General features: G+C 48.4%; 1 protein-coding gene across 1 annotated transcript; it reads left to right on the top strand.

Annotated features, from left to right (window-relative positions):
* Window positions 1-10,392: 10,392 nt before the first annotated feature.
* Window positions 10,393-12,806, top strand: ADM (adrenomedullin). The gene is made up of 4 exons (XM_017500298.1): window positions 10,393-10,644; window positions 11,090-11,208; window positions 11,361-11,510; window positions 11,735-12,806. The coding sequence occupies exons 2-4, from the start codon at window positions 11,111-11,113 to the stop codon at window positions 12,048-12,050; spliced, it is 564 nt and encodes a 187-aa protein (XP_017355787.1). The 5' UTR covers window positions 10,393-10,644; window positions 11,090-11,110; the 3' UTR covers window positions 12,051-12,806.
* Window positions 12,807-15,480: the final 2,674 nt, after the last annotated feature.

Genomic DNA, 15,480 nt, shown 5'->3' with positions numbered 1-15,480 from the left:
GGCGCTCTGCGCTTGCGCGGCGCCTCGTGCCCGCTCCTCCCCCGCCCCCACCCTTACTGGCTCGGCGGCCCCAAGCCTGGGCGGCCAGCCCACCCCCACCCTCAGCTGGCCTCACAGACTGCAGCGCTAGGGGAGTGGGCGGCCGGGCGTGTTCCCGCCACGCGCCGCCACCGCGGTCCCTGGAGGTGGTTCATGGCCCTCTCCCCCTCCCTATTTTTCCTAAAGCCGGGGGTCCTTCCTTCCGCCTTCTCTATTCTGTTAGGATTTGGAGGAAGGTACACGGAGAGTTGAGGGGTCACTTGGAAAGTTGGCTGCTTCCGCTGCTCCCCACCACCACCAAAGATGAAATTCTCCCGCCCTTGGTTGGAAGCAAAGAATTTGCACCGACAGGACTTTTGCTGCACGTTTCCTGTTTATGTTGTGTAGATGGGAATTTTAGAAACATGCCACCGAGCAGACGGGGGGAGTGAGAGGCTTTTGCGCAAGCCTCCTAAGCGCTTCGGGTTTCAAAGCCGGGTGGGCCGGGGGCGGTCGGCCTAGGCTTCCCCCGGAGCGCCCGAGGGAGCCAGATTTCACTGAGGAACGCGGCATCCCCGGCATCCTCCCGAACTGTGCTGGCATTTTCCTAGGGAGCCCCCCCCGCCTCTGCTTGCTTCCCTTGCAGCGGTCCCAGGGCTTTTGCAGCCCGAACAGGTGGTGACTTCCAACTCTTCTGCTCAAACACACACAAAAATGAATAGTCCCGTCCTTCCATCTCAGGATTATCCAAGTCGCTTGCTTTTTTGTTGAACCTATTAACCATTTCGAATGCGGCTGGTGCGACGGTCAGGTGAACTCACTTTGTCATTTGTTAGTATCTCATGAAGTTTTAGTAGAATTTGTACAAGTGGTAGAACAAAGTTTTGGAAATCTCCGTGGTTTAGAAGTTGTCTTTGTGGTTGCTTATCACTGCTCACTGTTACTTGAGGGTTTGATCTTTCATATTTACATATAAGACAAGACCTCTTAGCAAAGTGTCTAGTATGTAGTAGATGCCTACCAAATACTTTCAATGAGTAAATGTGCGATTTTCCTCAACTAGCAGCAGGAAGCTGCCATGGCTCCAACTCTTAACTAGGAGACTAGAGAGCTGACATCTCAGCTCCTGAAAAGTTACTCTGCTGTAATTGACTCTTTCCCCTTTCTCTGCCACACTTGCTTCATCTACAAATTGGAAGGGTTGGGCTGCACTAGAACTGAAACTGAAGGAATACTTTAACTCCAGGACCTCTGTGTAAACTGCTATTGATAAAACTGAATCAGCTGAATTTCCAAACGTGGAGGGAAGATAGCTTGATCCTGAAAATAATTAAACCAAAAACAAACCTCAGTCATACCTCATGTAGCAATCCTCTCTGTAACTTACCTGAGAACTCGTCATCCAATTGGATCACTTTCAGTAAAGAGTTATCTTACTTCCTTGGGAGGCAGTCCATTCCACTGTTTAACAGCCCTATTGTTAGAAAGTTCTTCCTTATTATTTCAGAATTGCTCTCCGGAACTATCTAGAAAAAAAATAAAATCTATTGTCAGCTATCATATTCCTTCCCGACTTTATTTTTTTTTAATGAGGGTAAAATTCACATATCGTAAAATTAGCCATTTTAAAATGTAGAATTCAGTGGCATTAAGTAGATTCCCAATGTTGTACAACTACCATGTCTATCTAGTTACAAAACATTTTCATCACCCAAAAGAAAACTTCACAACCGTTAAGCAGTCATTCCCATTCCCCCTCCCACAGTCCCTGGCAATCACCAATTTGCTTACTGTCTCCATGGTTTTACCTATTGCGAACATTTCATATAAATGGAATCATACAATATGTGACTTTTTGTATCTGGGTTTTTTTCATTTAGTGTATTGTTCTCAGCTTTTAGATAGGCAGATTCAGTACAAGGTTGTAGTGTCACATTGACGTATCAATATGTCATTATTTTTTATGACTCAATATTCCATTGTATGTTGTATTAGTCTGTTCTCACACTGCTAGTAATGATATACCCAAGACTGGGTAATTTATAGAGAAAGTTTAATTGACTCACAATTCCACATGGCAGAAGCTAAGGAGGAGCAAGGTGGCAGACGAGAGATTATGCAGGAGAACTTCCCTTTATAAACCCATCAGATCTCATCAGACTTATTCACTATCACCAGAACAGCACGGGAAAGACCCCCACCCCTCCATGATTCAATTACCTTCTACTGGATCTCTCCCATGACAGGTGGAAATTATGGAATAAAATTCAAGATGAAATTTGGATGAGGACACAGCCAAACCACATCATACGTATATGCCACAATTCTTTATCTATTGATGGGTCATTTCCACATTTTTGACATTGTGAATAGTGCTGCTGTAAACATGCATGTACATGTATTTGTGTACCTGATTTCAATTTTCAGGGATATATTCTTGGGATTGGAATTACTGGATTAAGTAGTAATTATGTTACTACTGTTTTCTACAGTGGCTGCATCATTTTACATTTTCACCAGCAATGTACTAGGGTTCTAATTTCTTTGCATTTTGTCAACTCTTGTTTTCCTGTTGTTTTTGTTTTGTTATAGGCAACTTAGTGTGAAGTAGTATCCCTTTGTGGTCCTGGTTTGCCTTTCCCTGAAGACTAATGATTGTTGAGCATCTTTTCATGTGTTCATTGGCCATTGCTAAATTTTCTTTGGAGAAGTATCTATTCAAGTCCTTTGCCCATTTTTTAATTGATTCTTTGTCTTTTTGTTGTTGAGTTGCAAGAGTTCTTTATACATTCTGGATACTAGTCCTTGTCAGATATGTAATTTGCAGATATTTTCGTATTTCCTACATTGTTTATTCTCTTTTTAAATTTTCTATGCTCTATTCCCCCCAAATATTTCCTATTTTTATCCTGTTTTTCATTTTATTTTTATGTAGCAATGATGTATCATGATGTTGCCCAGGCTGGTCTTAAACTCCTGTTCTCATGAAATCTCCCACCTAGCCTTCCCAAAGTACTAGGATTGAGCTACCACACCAGGACTTCATTTTCTTGATAATGTCCTTTGGCTCAAAATTTTTTAATTTTGATGAAGTCCAATTTTTTAGTTTGTTTCTATGCTTTTTGTGTTATATCTAAAAATATATTGTCACATTAAAGGTGAGATGAAGATTTACTCTTATTTCTTCATAGTTTTAGCTCTTCTGTTTAGTACTTTGACCAATTTTGAGTTAATTTTATAGTGGTAAGGGGTCTCATTTTATCTTTTAAATGTCTTGGCTTTTATTTCATTTGCAGGTATTCATTTAAATTATTTTAATTTTTTTTAAATCAAAGTTTAGTTGTTTTTAAGCCTAGAGTCAAATGCTATATGCTTTTAGGCATATTTCATCTGTTACTGTTATACATAGACTTCCAGTCCACTTGCAAATGCTCATTTTGTCACGTAGAGATTTTAACATATCCTAGGTATAATGTAGAAAGGCACTGTGTTTGTATATATATATGAATATAATTTGTATACACTAAAGCTGTGCTTTGCTTCTCAGCCAACAGCTGCCAGCCTGCTAAAACTGATAAGCCCTGACAAGGCAGCCTGATTACTGAGGTTGGCTGAAAGCCAGACCATCCCCTATGATAACCACCATCACCTTTCACCAAAGAGAGAGAGAATAAAGCAAGCCCAGATTTGTTTTCCTGAAGGCTGGTGGGAGCAGGAAGGGAGGAAGGGTATGTGACACTACCATGATATGTACCTGGCAGACACCTTTCTTTTTTGCTTTAGAGGACAAAATAGGCAGGGAGTGGTGGCTCGTGCCTGTAATCCCAGCACTTTGGGAGGCCGAGGCAGGCGGATCACCTGAGGTCAGGAGTTCAAGACCAGCCTGACCAACATGGTGAAACACTGTCTCTACTAAAAATACAAAAATTAGCTGGACGTGGTAGCAGGTGCCTATAATCCCAGCTACTCAGGAGGCTGAGGCAAGAGAATCGTTTGACCCGGGAGGCAGAGGTTGCAGTGAGCCAAGATTGCGCCCTTGCACTCCAGCCTGAGCAACAAGAGTGAAACTCCAGCTCAAAAAAAAAAAAACCAAAAGAAAAGCCTAAATAGAGCTGATTATCAGTGAGCAAGGCGTATCAGCCCATTGCCCCTAGTGGTCTATTGCGGAGTAAGTGGTTTGATCTGTACAGTCATTTCGAGTTCTTGCTGTGGTTAGCCACAGTAGTTCAAGGAGGCATTATGAGAGTTAGACTTGACCAAGCATCAGCAGGCAGAGCTGGGGCCTCTTCAGATTGTCTTTACTAAAGCATAACAAAGGAGACTATGCAGCTGTGGTGGAAAATTCCCTGACCCGTTGCTATATCTTCAACTATTCAGTTCCCTAAGCAAGAAATATAATGAATGTTACTCTTGACAGCTGCCTCTCAGCTCCACATTCATCACTCAGTCCTATTGTTCCTACTTCCCAAATATGTCCACTTCTCTCCACCCTCACTGCCACCCTACTAGTTTGAGCTCTTATCGCCTTCTACCTGTATTATTGCAATAGGTTCTTAACTGTTTTCCCAGCTTCACTGATGGCTCCACACTTTATAGATAAAAGCTAAGGACAGTAAGCAGATTATTGAACCATCTCAAAATTAAATTTTCATAGCAAACACATCATTTCTACCTTGAGTGTGTGTTTGGGGTGCAAAGAAGAAGCTTCAAAGATGATTTATAGAAAGCGTCCTGCAGTTGCTTTCACATGTGTAACGAGATAAATGGTTGAAAGTTAACATTCATTTGAAGTACCCCTGACATTCACAGCTACAGTATAAATAGGCACTGTAAAAGTGTGCAGGCTGCTTTTACTTAGATCGCATATTTGATGAGCAGGACTGGCTACATAATATGTGGAGTCCACACAAAATGAAAATGAAGGACTGCCTGTTCAGAAATGTTGGAGAATTTCAAAACAGCTTCAAAAGAGCATCCCAGCAAAGGTGGGCCCTTCTGAGAGCAGGCCGTGTGCTACTGAACAGAGTGTATGTCAGTGATGCTGATGCTGGTTCTGTTGGTAAACTTTAGGGTGGAATGGGTATGTGTATGTGGGGAGGTGTAATAATAAATGTTATGGGGGACTAGACCCTCTCCACTCTCTCCAGAGTGCCACCACTACGCTACTTCCTTTCTTGCCTCTTTCTAATCCATCTACCACATTCCATAGCCAAAACGATTGTTTAAATAAATGTGCATTAGATCATGTCTCTCTGTCTTCAAACCTGTCAATACCTTTCCATGTCACCATGAATAAAGTACAAAAGCTTCATGTCCCAAAGGGTCCTATTTACTCTGACCCTGATGACCTCTTTAATCTCATTTCAAGCCACTCTTCTCCTTCATTCAATACTTTCCAATCAAACGGGACTCCTTTCATTTTTCTTAATGTACCAAGTTCTTTCCCATCTCTGAGCATTTGCACATGCTGTTTCCTCCATTTGGAACATTAGATCCCCCTAGTTTTTCTTTGTCCTTCCGTATGCTTACCCCAGTTTATAATCATGTAAATACATAATTCTGATAAGGATTTGTTGATATCTGGCTACCTCACTGGGCTGTAAGCTCACTGAGGGTAAGTTTATTGATGACTGCTTTGGCGATTACTGTATGTTGAGAACTTAACACAGCGCTGGGTACATAGTACATAATCAGCAAATACTGGTTGAGGGAATGAATAAACTATCAATTCATTCAGGCTTATACATCTGAATTGCTTCTTGGCTGAGCATGGTAGCTCATGTCTGTAATCTCAGCACTTTGGGAGGCCAAGGTGAGTGGATCTCTTGAGCTGAAGACCAGCCTGGGCAACATGATAAAACTACATCTCTATAAAAAGAAAAATTATATATATATATATATATATGGCACACACATATATAAAAGAATTTCTTCTTTCCAGGTGCTTCTATGTGATACCATAGGGTCCTCACCTGGAGACAGGTAGCCTGATGGTTGCTCTCATTAACACCATTCTGTTTGGCTATGGATGATCCAAATGGTTGAATCATCTCTTTTATTATCCATTCATTAATGCCATTTGTTGTGCACTCTGTAGTAAATTTTTCTTGAAGTAATTTCATTTTGTCCTGTTATAGGTGTTATTGTAACAAGCTTCTTTAGGTTTACCATTTTGTCTTCTCTCTTCTTTTTTCTTTTTTGTGGGGATGGGTTTTTGCCATTTTGCCAGGCTGGTCTTGAACTCCTGGGCTCAAGAGATCCGCTCACTTCTGCCTCCCAAAGTGTTGGGATAACAGGCACGAGCCACTGTACCAGGCCATCTCTTCCCTTTCATTTGTTTTGCAGCAATTTACCTTCTTTAAGCGTCAGGGAGTTTGGCTTCTGGCTTTATTATGTGTAAGAGCTGACTGTTTCTCTCTTGACTGTTTCATGCAGGAGCACAAAAATGAGGCAGCAAAAGCATTACTTTTCTTCATGCTGAAACTCTGGAAAATATTATGCCCTAAAGAGAGAGGTTAACTGTCCTCCTTGCTATTACCATTGCAAACCATACAGAAATTTAAAATATGGAAATAGTGCTTTTTATTCTGTGTCAGGATTTTAAACTTAGTTAACCTCCTGACACTGTACGCCTATTTTATACTTTAATTGGTTTATGTACATGTTCATTTTTCTGGAAAGGATCTATATTTTTATTAGGTCCTTAGAGAAGTCCGAGATTCCAGGAAAAGTGCCCTGGGATTTGTATCCTGTTTTACTTCTCCCTGTAAGTGATCGAATCCACAAGGCTGATTGCGTCCTTTCTCTAAATTACTTTGTGTTATGACTTCAGGATGCATCTTGAACTTTGTTTTCAAGTGAACTTTGTAAACAAGTCCTCAGCTTAACATTTTGAACTATATTAATAATAAATGTATCATAAAATTTCCTGTTTGATAAAAGAGGCATCTGAGATAATTATGCAATGCATTTAGCTAATCACATTTTAGTTATTCATATTATTGATATTTATCATTTTTTATTGCTTCTCTGAAAGACCTTAGTATGGGCACTCTGGCTTTCGAAACTGTATCCACAGTGCTAACCGAGAAACTATTACCACACGTTTTTTAAAACTCCAAACATTACTAAGAATCAGTCTTGGATGTAGGGCCTAAAAATCATTCAAATGGAATGTGAAGACGTTCAAACACCATTATGCAAAAACCCTTTAGCATATGTGTACATGTGTCTCTCTAATGTCAGGATGTACACATTTATTACAGGACTTTGGACATTTAGTTATGATCTGACCTTTTAAAATTCTTCAGCACAAAAAAAATTAGATCTGCATTAACCAGGATTTTTTTCCTTCTCTTTTCTTGCCAGAAATTTTAAAGATGTTTCTTCCTTCACTTCCTTCCTTCCTTGTAGTGTCCTTGCTCAACATGAATCTACAGTCACTGCCACTTGAATGGTTGAAACTCATGTTAACAAATCACCAGGATCAGAACTCTCGCTGCAGCATTTCCTTCTCCATAGAACCACTGAGCCAGAAATGTATTCTAGTGATTTTTTTGTTGGTTATACAATGATTAAGTAAGCAAACTCGAAATTTCATGAGAAAAAGCATAGATGCCCAGGGTTAGCAAATCCCTTAACCTTTTTTGACTTAAACCCAGGACGATTTGAGGAGCACTCTGGCCCCTGCTACTGACCCATGCAAGTGTGGTTTGCGGTGCACACACACACACACAGACACACACAGACACACACACACACACACCTGCGCTCTCTCTCTCTCTCTCTCTCTCTCTTTCTCTTTCTCTCTCTCTCTCAAATAGGGGCTTTCTAGCAAAACCCTTTGAGCTGCCAATCCAAGATTTTAAATAATTGACTTGGTTCTCAAGTGACAGATCTCTAAGTGCCAGAGCGACAAAGTGCACCAGGCTGATAAGGTGCGTGCCAAGGTTCTCAGGTGGGAATTCTTGGAACGGTCACGACACGACGTTGCTGGCGTAGTCACCTGAGGCTGGCAGAGCCCAGCCTCTGAGTCTCCTTCCACTCCTGGGCTTGCTCTCCTTTTTAAAGCCGCCTACAACTCAACGAGGAGTTTGAACCAAGAGCACTCTCTTCGCGATCCTGCTGGCAGAGCGACAGCTCAGTTTCCCCACGGAATCACGGGCTTTTCTGAAGGATAGCGGGGAGGCAGCGAGGTACAGTCGCAGAGGTCTCTGCAGACCGAACACCCTCGCCCCGCCCCACCCCCCCCGGACTGGTGGAGACTAGAAGGAACGAGTCCAGATCACGGGACCTTCCCTGGCTGTGGGCTGACGCCTAGCTGTCCTTGACCTCCCCAACAGTCGGAGGCGCGCGCGGGAGAAATGAAAGTAAAACCTGTCCTGGCGTGGACCCAAGTGGAAACTCGCAACAAGTTGGTCGCATCCTCAGGGAGACTGATAACCAGTCCTGGGATCCGTGCAAAGAGCTTGACTCGCAGAGGATAAAGTGAAAGGAAAAGGAAATGGGAGATGAGGGAGAAGAACAATAGTTACACTGGGGAGGCTCCTGGCCACCAAGCAGGCGTGCAGTAACAGCTGCTGTCTGCGGTGCAGATGGACTAGCCGCCCGAAAGGCCGCTGCTGGGACTGCCCTGCGCCCAGCCAGATGGCCGGATCGTGGCCAGTGCGCCGCGCTGCACTCCTCGGACCCTCTCGCGTCCCAGGCCCTTACCAGGGCCAGGGCAGGGAATCTGTCCCCCGTACACAGATGGAATTCAGGTCTGGGCAGGTGACTCCTTCCAGGAAGAGTCCTCAAAATAAATAACCTCGGCGCGGCCATTTCTTCCCCAGGTGCAATGTCCGATGTTGAGTCCCAATAGTGAAAAGGCGGCTGAGCCAGCAGTGCGCGGCCCAGACAGACCACTCTGGGCAAGGTTCGCGCGACCCAGTGCTCAGGCGCCTTTGCACCGGAGCTCAGAGCCATATGGCAGAGCAGGAAGGAAGCTTAAAGGTCTGCTGGGGACCGGTTCTAAGATGGGGACACGAGAGATGGGACTGTACTCGCCCACCTTCACACAGCGAATTGCTGGGAGGTGAGGACCAGAAGCCTCTTTGGCTAGTGGTCTCGCATCCTTGGCCTCTCCGTCGAGTCTCTGGGCTTCAGGACATTCGAGTTAGAAGAGTGGTTAGTAGGACCCCAGAAACCCACATGCAAGAAGCAGAGAGCCCTGTGGTTTATCCTTTCCTTCCCAATTTGGCCCCCAGTAGAGAAGTAAGAAAGAGAAGAAGCTGTGATGGAAGAGCACAAACGGGTGACAAACGTGTTTGGCGTGATTCATCATGAACAGGCACAAATTCTTTGGGCGAGGGCTGGAACTCTCCTTTCCCGCTTGAGGAGATGGTGACCCCAGCCTAGAGGAATCCACGCCGCGCCCCAGTCGGCCGTGCTGGCTTGCCGGGCCGAGTAAGGACTCTGGGGCTTCCCACCTGCAGGGTGACTTCCCTTCTCTGTAGATACCTCCCCTCTCTGAACTTGAATTTTCTACCTGCCCTAATGGGAAAAGTAATGTTGCCTTCCTTGCCTGACTCAACCGTGCGTGTGAAGCTCAAAGTAGACTAGGATGTGGTGGTGCTTGGTAAACTATAAAATGATTAGCATTCGTGAAGCGTTAGTGTGCTCCCTGGCAGTCAGTCCTCACGTTTACGATGGATGAACGAAGGCAGCCGGGCAAACTCTCAGGTTATGACCTTATAAGGCATATTTGGATTACAAGGAGGCAAAATGAAACAGTGCCTTTCCTCCTAATTTTGGTTATTCCTATATTTACAAATAGAAATGTAATTCTGAAATTTCAGGTAATTCCCCCTCCAAATCCCAGTTCTCAATTCAGCCTTTCTGAGCTCGTCCCTATTTCGAAATCTTACTAGCCCATCCCGAAACTCCGGAGTCCCAGTCGCTCTGGGGGACTGGCGAGTCCAGCTCCTCTCGGCTCTGCTACGTCCCTGCCCCAACCCCTCCGCGGGAGTCTGGGGTCGCGGCCCGGTCAGGCGCCAAGCCGGCAGGGGGCGCGGTCCACTCGAGGCCACAGCTCCCCAGGTCCGGGGCTCGGGCCATCCACGCTGTCCCTCCTGCGGGCTCTTGCTGCTCTTCGCCAGGAGGCTCTGCACTCCAGGCTGCATAGGTCCTGGATATGGACCTCGAGAGGTTGTAGTGGCGCCCCTTCGCCCTGGCGTACCTTCTGCAAACCCTGTGCCCAGAGAGTTAGAGCTGTGGCAGTTCCGCACCCAGCGCCTGGAGCCTATACCTAAGCCACGAGGGGGACTCCCCCCCCACTCCAACCCTTGTCTCAAAGCCATGCGCGCGTCCGAGAGCCTGAGTGCGTGTGCCCGAAGAAAGAAAGGGCGGGCAGCCAGGCTGCCCAGGCCCCGCCCCGCCCCGCCGCTCCCCCATCCCCAGCGAGCTTATAAAGCGCAGGAACAGAGCTGGCCACTCAGTGGTTTCTTGGTGACACTAGATACAACAGCTCGAGCTTTGCCACTTCGGGCTTCTCACTGCAGTTGGGCTTGGACTTTGGGGTTTTGCCACTGCCAGTGGGACGTCTGAGACTTTCTCCTCCAAGTACTTGGCAGATCACTCTCTTAGCAGGTAGGTGCCGCAGTCCCTGCGGGTTAAGAGATGGAGTGGCGGCAGTGCTTGCCAAGGTCTTCGACTGGGAGCGCTGGGTGAGGGGAACAACCCACTTTGGGGGGGTTCCCTGAGGGGTACATCCCAAATCCTTGGCCCAGCTCGTGCACACAGCTGGAGATCCAGAGACCCAGTCTCCTCTGCTCCGTCTGCCAAGTTCCAAGAAGTTGAGTAGGGACCCTCTGGGAGCCTGGCGGGGTGCAGCGGCCTCCCTTGCAGGACCTGTCACCCGCCCGGCGAGTGTAAACGCTTCTGGCGCCTCTCTACGCCGGGGGAGATAAGCGTCTGAGCCCGGGAGAGCGCTGGCTATACTCGCCCGCGCCGGCGCCCCCGCCCGCCCTCTGTGCCCCGCCCGGGCGGTACAGCTGGCCCGGTTGCTCAAGCTCGGTTCTTTATTCTTTTCCAGGGTCTGCGCTTAGCAGCTGGGATGAAGCTGATTTCCGTCGCCCTGATGTACCTGGGCTCGCTCGCCTTCCTAGGCGCTGACACCGCTCGGTTGGACGTCGCGTCAGAGTTTCGAAAGAAGTGAGTCCCGGGCAGCGGCTTACCCCGTCCTGGTATCTGGCAGGCAAGGGGAGCTGACGGTTGGTCCGGAAGGTCTAGAAGTGAATGGGAGCAGGGACAGGTCGGGGGACGTCGCTGGAACCCACGCGAATCGGGCTGCTTGTGTTTTCCAGGTGGAATAAGTGGGCTCTGAGTCGTGGGAAGAGGGAACTGCGGATGTCCAGCAGCCACCCCACCGGGCTCGCTGACGTGAAGGTCGGGCCTGCCCAGACTCTTATTCGGCCCCAGGACATGAAGGGCGCCTCTCGAAGCCCCGAGGACAGGTAACTATGCCCGGTGCTGCCCAGAGACGGGAAGGAAGGAGGGTGTGCGGGAGGAGCTCCCACTCTCCACTACCCTGGCTCTGGGGATCGTCGGGGCTAGACGGCATCTCGGACAGCGCGATCAGTTTCCAGCTCCCTCTGGCCCTAGAATGGCTCCTTTCCCTGCGGCTGGGGCCAGAGCCCTGCTTGATGGGGTCTCAAGTTGCCTTTCTTCCCCCTCGCAGCAGTCCAGATGCTGCCCGCATCCGAGTCAAGCGCTACCGCCAGAGCATGAACAACTTCCAGGGTGTCCGGAGCTTTGGCTGCCGCTTCGGGACGTGCACAGTGCAGAAGCTGGCACACCAGATCTACCAGTTCACAGACAAGGACAAGGACAACGTCGCCCCCAGGAGCAAGATCAGCCCCCAGGGCTACGGCCGCCGGCGCCGGCGCTCCCTGCCCGAGGCCGGCCGGGGTCGGACTCTGGTGTCTTCTAAGCCACAAGCACACGGGGCTCCAGGCCCACGAATGGAAGTGCTCGCCACTCTCTTTAGGATGTAGGCGCCCAGGGCACAGCGAACAGTCGCACAAGCATTCCGCTAGTGCCTCCCGGGACCGAGGACTTCCCGAGCGGCGTGGGCACCTGGCTGTGACAGCCTTGCAGAGACCCCGGGTCCGGGAGGCACGGTCTGGCGGCGAGCTCTGGCTTTGCAAGGGTCCTTCCTTCTGGGGGCCTCGCTTCCTTAGCCTTGCTCAGGCGCGGGTGCCGCGGGGGGGCGGGCAGAAGAACTCAAGGGAGTGTTTGCCAGGCTTAAGGAGAGGAGAAACTGAGAAATGAATGCTGAGACCCCCGGGGCAGGGGTCTGAGCCACTGCCGTGCTCGCCCACAAACTGATTTCTCACTGCGTGTCCCCCTAGGGCGCAAGCCACACTATTACTTGAACTTTCCAAAACCTAGAGAGGAAAAGTGCAATGCGTGTTGTACATACAGAGGTAACTATCAATATTTAAGTTTGTGCTGTCATGATTTTTTTGTAACTTCAAATATAGAGATATTTTTGTACGTTATATATTGTATTAAGGGCATTTAAAAATCAATTATATTGTCTCCCTCCCCCTATTTTAAGACGTGAATGTCTCAGCGAGGTGTAAAGTTGTTCGTTGCGTGGAACGTGAGTGTGTTTGTGTTTGTGTGCATGAAAGATCAAGACTGATTACCTCCTGTGTGAAAGAAGGGAACACCGAGTCTCTGTATAATCTATTTACATAAAATGGGTGATATGCAAACAGCAAACCAATAAACTGTCTCAATGCTGATTCATTCTCTCGGCTCCGCTCTCGCGTCTAGGGAGGGAGAGAGCCCTGGTCCCGGCCCGCCCAGGAGCCTTGGGGTCCCGCCGCCGCGCTTGGGGAAGTGGGACGGCGGCGCGTGAAGGTGCTGGCCCTACTCTGAGCGGGCTGAGCTGTCACGAGGTCTGTTCTCTGTGTGGGGCACGCAGAGCACGTGTCCTGGGTGCGAATCAGGACTTCGCAGAGACGCCCAGGGTCACCGCCTGGCGAGGCGGCCAGGCGGGGCGGGGGTAGGGGAGCCCTAGTAGGTTGGCGAGCCTGGACTCGGGTTGCGCAACAGAGTCCTAGATTTATTATAGGGTTACTCACAGAACCCTGCACGAAAGCGCGCTTCGAAGAGTTGGGGTGGTCTCCGAGGCCTTCTAAGAGAGGCGTTCCTCCTGCCTGCCGCGGGTGTTAAAAGTTCCAAGCCGCCCCAGCAATACGTGGAGACACCTCCAGAAGACCCAGTAACCCCCAGTAACCCCAGCTCTGCCCCGGCCTGAGCGCCCCCGGGACGCGGGCTCATGGGCGAGGCTGCGGCGCCCCCTGCCGGCAGCCGGAACGGGCCCAGCGCCGCCAAGCAGTACGTGCGGTTTAATAAGTTCTCCTACGTGGGAGTCAGCACACAGCCTTAATGAAAGAGGAAAGAAAGAAAAAAAAAAAGAAACAGTTTGCAGATGCCAACCAGGGCCGTCCTCCTACACCCCCCAGACCTGCACCGCGGCTCCCTGTTCTGGGACGGTGACTCAGCGCCCACACGCTGCGCAGCGTGCAGCTGCCGGCTGGAGGCGGGCGGGACGGACGTGCCGCCGGAACCGTGAGCCTCCGAGGGCCTGAGACCTTCATTGTTCCGCCTCCCCTCGCCGATCACCTCTTCCTTCCTCCTCCCCAAGACTTTTTTCATTTTTTCTCCACTTCTCTCCAGCCTTCCTCTCTCTCCCTCCTTCCTTCCTCCTTGCTTTCTTTATATGCCTTATCTTCTGAGAAGGTTGACCTCAGTTCCGGCTAGAAACGGACACTAAGCCCGCATTAAGTGAACAGAAAGACAGCGGACATGGGAATTGTTGGGACATAAGAGGAGAGTAAAGAGAGGCACCCCTGATTTTGATTTCAGGGTGCCCCGTTTGTCTCATCCAATGTCCTGAAGACCCAAGACGGAGACCAGCAGCTTGTCTTTCCAAAAAGCTTCCCTGATCTCAGTGTCAGTGCTTGTAGGTGGTCTCAGAAACCTGCTGAAGAAAACCTGAAGATAAGTTTGGATAATGAAAATGTTTCCAGGTGGCCTACAACCTTCTGGGGCTTTTGCACATGACAGGGCACCCTCCGAGGGGCTAGGATGTTTAGTTTCTTGCAGCAGAAGCCTGCATAGGTCCTCTCTCCTAGTCTGGGGTCCAGAGACACCTCATTCCAGAGCAGTTTCAATTTAGAAGAAAGTAAGCTGGAGCACATAGAATTTTCTGAAGACCACACAAAGCCTCAGTTTGGGCACCTGGCTGTTGACAGTGCCAATCTCATACAGTTCATTGTCCTATTTGATCGTAATAATTGTGTGAGGTTTACCAGAATTGTGGGGATTAGAAATGCAGCCACAGACCATTCTTGTCCTCAAGGGCCTTTCAGAAAAAGATTCACTTTGTGGGAACTCTGTGCCAGGCACTGAAATGGCACCAGGCATGTATGAATGAAAGAATGACTAAAGATTCCCATCATGGAATTTCTCTGCCAGTGATTGGGTTCTGGGTGGACTGAAGGGGCTACAGAAACTGCAGAGAGCAGCAAACACTTCAGCCTCGCATACAGTGGCTCAAGATTAGACACTCACTCCTTTCCTTCAGCCAAGGTTTGTCCTGTAGCCACAAAGCCCTCCAGCCAAACCTCACCCTGGCACAGCGTCAGCCAGCAAACAAAGCTGCCAAAGGCAGGTTGGGCACTAGCTTAGGGCAGTTGTGAGCAGGGAACAGGCGTCTAGCCTTGTGCTGAGGAAGTCTTATGACTTCAGGGAATCCAAGGCAAGTGAAGGAGATGGTTCAGCTTTGAGAGGAAAGAGGCAGCTGCTCAGCTGGAGTCCTTCCCACTGAAAATCCTGTGACTGGAGACGTGTGAGGAGACAGAGACCCTCCTAAGACCAGTTTGGTATGAGTTCAGGATTAACTGAAGGTTACCATCAAACCCCAGGCCCTTCTCTGTGAGGTGCTGAAGCTTATCGGGATAGGGACTCTTGATGCCAAGAACACATCGTTTATCAACATGATGAGTCATTTGTGAACTGATTCGACCTGTCTGCAGCTGAGGAGCAGTCACAGCTTTTATCTTCAGCTACTGTTGCTGGCTGTGGGAATGGCACCATCAATTTGTAATCAAACACAGGGTATCAGGCAATTTCTTGAAAAGCCAACACTTTGGCTGAACAGCTAAGGGTGAAGGAGAGTGATGGGGAGGAATGGAAACATTCTTTTTTTAGCACTTGCTTGGTGTCAGATATTCTCTTTGCCACTTTATACACCTTATCTCATTTAATTCTTACAACAGCCTTGTGAAGTAGGTCTTATCTGTTTGTAGATAAGGAAACAACCTCAGAGACGTAAAGCATCTCAGGCAAGGCTACACAGTGAGTAATAAGCGATGGAGCCTGGATTTGCACTCAAGTGCTATGGGCTAT

This window comes from Cebus imitator, unplaced genomic scaffold (assembly GCF_001604975.1).
Source record: "Cebus imitator isolate Cc_AM_T3 unplaced genomic scaffold, Cebus_imitator-1.0 Scaffold265, whole genome shotgun sequence".
Classification (NCBI taxonomy): Eukaryota; Metazoa; Chordata; class Mammalia; order Primates; family Cebidae; genus Cebus; species Cebus imitator.
This window is presented reverse-complemented; position numbering and strand designations above follow the sequence as displayed.